At 36.7% G+C, this 4446-nt stretch overlaps 1 protein-coding gene across 2 annotated transcripts in view; it reads left to right on the top strand.

The window, feature by feature from the left end:
- Positions 1 to 4147, top strand: part of RFWD2 (ring finger and WD repeat domain 2, E3 ubiquitin protein ligase) — a 263804-nt gene extending 259657 nt beyond the window's left edge. For both annotated transcript variants that reach the window (XM_011962376.1, XM_011962375.1), the window contains 2 exons: positions 1728 to 1772; positions 3803 to 4147. In XM_011962376.1, coding sequence (XP_011817766.1) covers positions 1728 to 1772; positions 3803 to 3820 — 63 coding nt within the window. In that variant the 3' untranslated portion in view covers positions 3821 to 4147. The remainder of the gene's footprint in view (positions 1 to 1727; positions 1773 to 3802) is intronic.
- Positions 4148 to 4446: the final 299 nt, after the last annotated feature.

Raw genomic sequence — 4446 nt, 5'->3', positions numbered from 1 at the left:
GATCTTCTTTCTGACTTCGTGGTCTGCCCACCTGTGCCTCCCGAAGTGCTGGGATTACAGGCACGAGTCACCACGCCCGGCCCCCATGTTGTGATTTTTAAGAACATGTGCTGCTAATTTAAGGAAAATCCTCAGCTAGGAAAAGATCAACAATTCCCATGCCCACATGTCTTTATTTCTTCTTAATACACCTATAATCTTTGATGCTACTGACTAATTCCAAGGAGTATTCTGATTCCATTAAAAATTCTGCAATAGTGGAGGACATTATTATTTTCTTGTATGCCATTAGTAACATGATGCACATTTTTGAAGAGCGGCTTTATTAGAAATGAAAGGGAAATTTTAAAAATGGAAATATGTGAGTTTGTAAAGCACAACTTGCATATGTCAAAGAAACTAAAGTTTAACTCAGCTTAGCTGAAGTAACTTTTCTAACGTACAAGCCAAGAGTTTTCTTTCTTCTTAGTATTGCTTTGTCAGGAAGCCTGAAGGATATTTAGGTAGATCCTATCCTTCATTCAAGTTAGACCACTTTATCTGTTTCTCATAGCTGTTATTTGGACTTCATTTTTCTCTCTGCCACCTGGCCTGACCTCTATGGAAATTTAATTCTATTTACCTCCTCTTAGCTTCCTACCATGGAAAGCAAAAGACTCCAACACGTCAAAGTTCCAGAGCCCTATTAGATGCCCAATTTCCTACAGGAGGCATGTCTCCACTCTTCCTACTTTCTGAGATTCTCTAGTAAAGTCGGTCATGTCCATTTTTTTTCCCATCCTTCCTAATTTCCAGAGAAATGTTTTTTCCTTGGCTTAGAGTAGAAAAATACTTCAACACATATATTCTCATCCAAGTAATCACCAAGGTTATTAAAAATGCATGTGTTGAATGATAGAATAATTAAAAAGAAAGATAGCCCTTTTTCCCAAATGAATATTCACATTTTCTTGTTTTCCTAATACCAAATGTCCATCCATAGAGATTTGTGCCAAGGATGTTGGCAGGTTTTACATCAATTACTGCTATTTTATGAGAGAAAATGAATTAAGAAGGAGTGTTCTGGGGAAGCAATTATTCACTTTGTTTTTCTCAACTTACTCTTTTTTTCATTCTATTTCAGTCTTTGTTTCTTTTGGCTTTTCTTCCATTGACAATCTTTTTCCCTTTTATTTTTGTTTACATTCAAAAATGTCCTACTCTGCTTCTAACTTTTTATTCTTTTAATCAAAACTTACTCCTCAAAATACGGGGTCTTAAGTTTAAAATGTAGTTTAAATCATGTTAAAATTGTTTCTTTGGCTGGGCATGGTGACTCACGCCTGTAATCCCAGCACTTTGGGAGGCCAAGGTGGGCAGATCACACGAGGTTGGGAGTTCGAGACCAGCCTGACTAACATGGAGAAACCCTCGTCTCTACTAAAAATACAAAAATTACCCAGGCTGGTAGTGCATGCCTGTAATCCCAGCTACTCAGGAAGCTGAGGCAGGAGAATCACTTGAACCCAGGAGGTGGAGGTTGCAGTGAGCCGAGATCGCGCCATTGCACTCCAGCCTGAGTGACAGAGCAAGGCTCTGTCTCAAAAAAAATAAATAAATAATTGTATCTTCATATTAGATTCAATTGTCTTAGGAAGTGAAGAAAGAAGGATGAAGAGGAAATTATCTCTCGGATTGCTTTCCAGGAAATCCTTCTCTATGCTTTAAAAGCTCTTATTCTTTTCTAGGAGTCCAATGTGCTGATTGCTGCTAACAGTCAGGGTACAATTAAGGTAAGCTATTTACTGTATCTCCATTTTAAACTCAGGACCATTTTTAGACTGAAACAGGATTATGGAAATATACCATTGTACTGGGCCTTAGCGATCATCCCAAATCATGGGTCTCTGTCTCCTGGCAAATGGCTTGATTTAAGGAAAAAGAATAGGTAGCTTGCATCTGTGGAGAAGATGATAGTGCTTGTTGAGGTTGTATGGATGCTAGATGGATTAATAGATGGTCAGTTTGAAAAACAGATAAAGACTAGTGAACATTCACTGGGGGCTAAGCACAGTTTAGCTTCTGTTATGCCAGTACAACTACCCCACAGGGCTTTCAGTAGACAGAACCCAAAACATAGCAGGAGATGCAAGATATAGCAGAAGATGCTTAGACATCACCAGATTTAAACATATCTTAGTCTTATTTTATTCTCTTCTTCATGGTTCTCTTTCCTCTGTTCCCTGAAAAGTAGGTTTTTCCTCAATTGTCAAAGGGGTGAAAAAGTTATTTTAGTGTTCAGTTGAAAATTGATAGATGTGATTCAAGGAAGCCTAGCCATAAAACAAAAAGAAAGAAAATTGATTGATGCATATATAGCACTTGTACATGATACACTGGATAAATAAATCCTGAGATAAGCAGTGAACTTTCTAAACAAAACACCATTTTGGTGGAGTACCTGTTTTTTCCACATATTCTCTGCTTGTTTGGTAGAAATATTAAAAGTTTTTTAACAAAACGTGTGTGTTTCTCCTGCCACTTAGCATTAATTTTGCCATAGCTTCCTTAGACTCATCATAAGTGGAGAATGACCCATCAGCCAAGGCAGCAAATCTAGCCTAAACATTATTCTACAGAGGTGAATTATTCTACAGAAGTGAAATGAGCAAACTTAACGCAAAAGAACTGCACTAATTTACATGGTAGTCTCCTTTTTTAGGCAGCCAGTTTCTCTATTTGAAAAGCCTCTTTAGAGAACCACTGAGAGCTTAAATGAAAACAAGGTTTGTTAACTGATCAGTGTTTGTTATGTTCTGGAAGCCTCAAGCAAGATGGTAGAAGGTCTTGGAATATCTGATTTAAGTGGCTTTCTGTAGTCTCTCAGTCTCTCTCATACTCTCATGTCAAGGCGTGAATTGAAAAGGTACACCTTACTCTTCAACAGGTTTATCCTTTGCACCAATTGGGATTGCCAACATATCTGCAAGAGCTCAAAACTACATAGGTTCTCATAGGATCCCACTGACAAATCTAAGGTTTTGTTCAGCATCATTGACCTCTTAGGTTAAGTAGCCTAGTTACCTAATACAAAGACAAAAGCATTATGGAAGCACATGTATTAGTCAAGTCTTAGCCGAGCAGCAGGGGAAAGATTGCACGTTTAAATATTTGCTACTTAGTGAGCGTGTAGTGTCCATCTAATGTAATTGTTTTTGACAGTGTCTCATAACTATCCTCCTGTTCTATGATCTTTCTTAGCCATTTGCTTCCTCTTAGTTTTAGCAGTATCACAGCTGACTTTTTATGACAATATACTACTTTAATTCTAAAAATACAAAGGATCTGGACACTAGATGATTGGCTAGAAATGGATGAAGCAACAGGAAAGGGCAAGACTTTAGGTCCTGTATACCTTGATCATTATAAACAGTGTTTATTGATGGAAGAAGAAAACAAACTAAAATCCTAAACAAGGATACTTAAAACTTTCATAAGAATATGGAAAGATTCTAACATATATTCCAAAAATGTTATATTTGTGCTATGCATTAGCCAATTTATTTCTCCACGTGTTTTATGTAGTTTACCTTGAAGGCTCCCAAGTTAACTGTGGAGATAGCTAATCTGAAAGAGTTCATGCAGCTGTTAAGCTGCAGGTCAGAAAGGATTAGTGTCCAATCCATTCAAATTCTTTGACGTTTTCCTAGTTGGGAAACATTTTTTAAATTTGCTTCTCTATTGGTAAATATAGTAGAGTCATTAAATTCCTTTTGTATCTTAAATGATTTTATTAAATGGATCCTTTTTTCCCCCCAATTAGGTGCTAGAATTGGTATGAAGGGTTAACTCAAGTCAAATTGTACTTGATCCTGCTGAAATACATCTGCAGCTGACAATGAGAGAAGAAACAGAAAATGTCATGTGATGTCTCTCCCCTAAGTCATCATGGGTTTTGGATTTGTTTTGAATGTTTTTTTCTTTTTTTCTTTTCCCTCCTTTGTGACCTTTGGGACATTGGGAATACCCAGCCAACTCTCCACCATCAGTGTAACTCCATGGACATTGCTGCTCTTGGTGGTGTGGTTATCTAATTTTTGTGATAGGGAAACAAATTCTTTTGAATAAAAATAAATAACAAAAAAATAATAAAAGTTTATTGAGCCACGGCTGAGCTTGGAAAGTTCCTGTCAAATGCAGCAAGAGATAACTCTTTTTAAGAAGTAGCATATGTGAACTATAATGTAACAGTGAATAATTTGTAAAGTTTGTATTTCCCAACCTCTTTGGGAATTACGCATATCAATGTAAACAAAATATAAAGTACATAGATTTCTGCCAGTGAATTTACTGTTTACAGTTGATAGAAAGATTACTTTATAAAATTCTTTCTTCATTCTCTGACCAGATTTATATCATCAGCAAGTACTGTGTTGTCCAGTCTCTCTGAATCTGGCTAAGGATCTA

Source organism: Colobus angolensis, unplaced genomic scaffold (genome assembly GCF_000951035.1).
Source record: "Colobus angolensis palliatus isolate OR3802 unplaced genomic scaffold, Cang.pa_1.0 Scaffold59, whole genome shotgun sequence".
In the NCBI taxonomy this organism is placed as follows: Eukaryota; Metazoa; Chordata; class Mammalia; order Primates; family Cercopithecidae; genus Colobus; species Colobus angolensis.
Note: the sequence above shows the minus strand (reverse complement) of the source record. Positions and strands in the feature narration are given on the sequence as shown.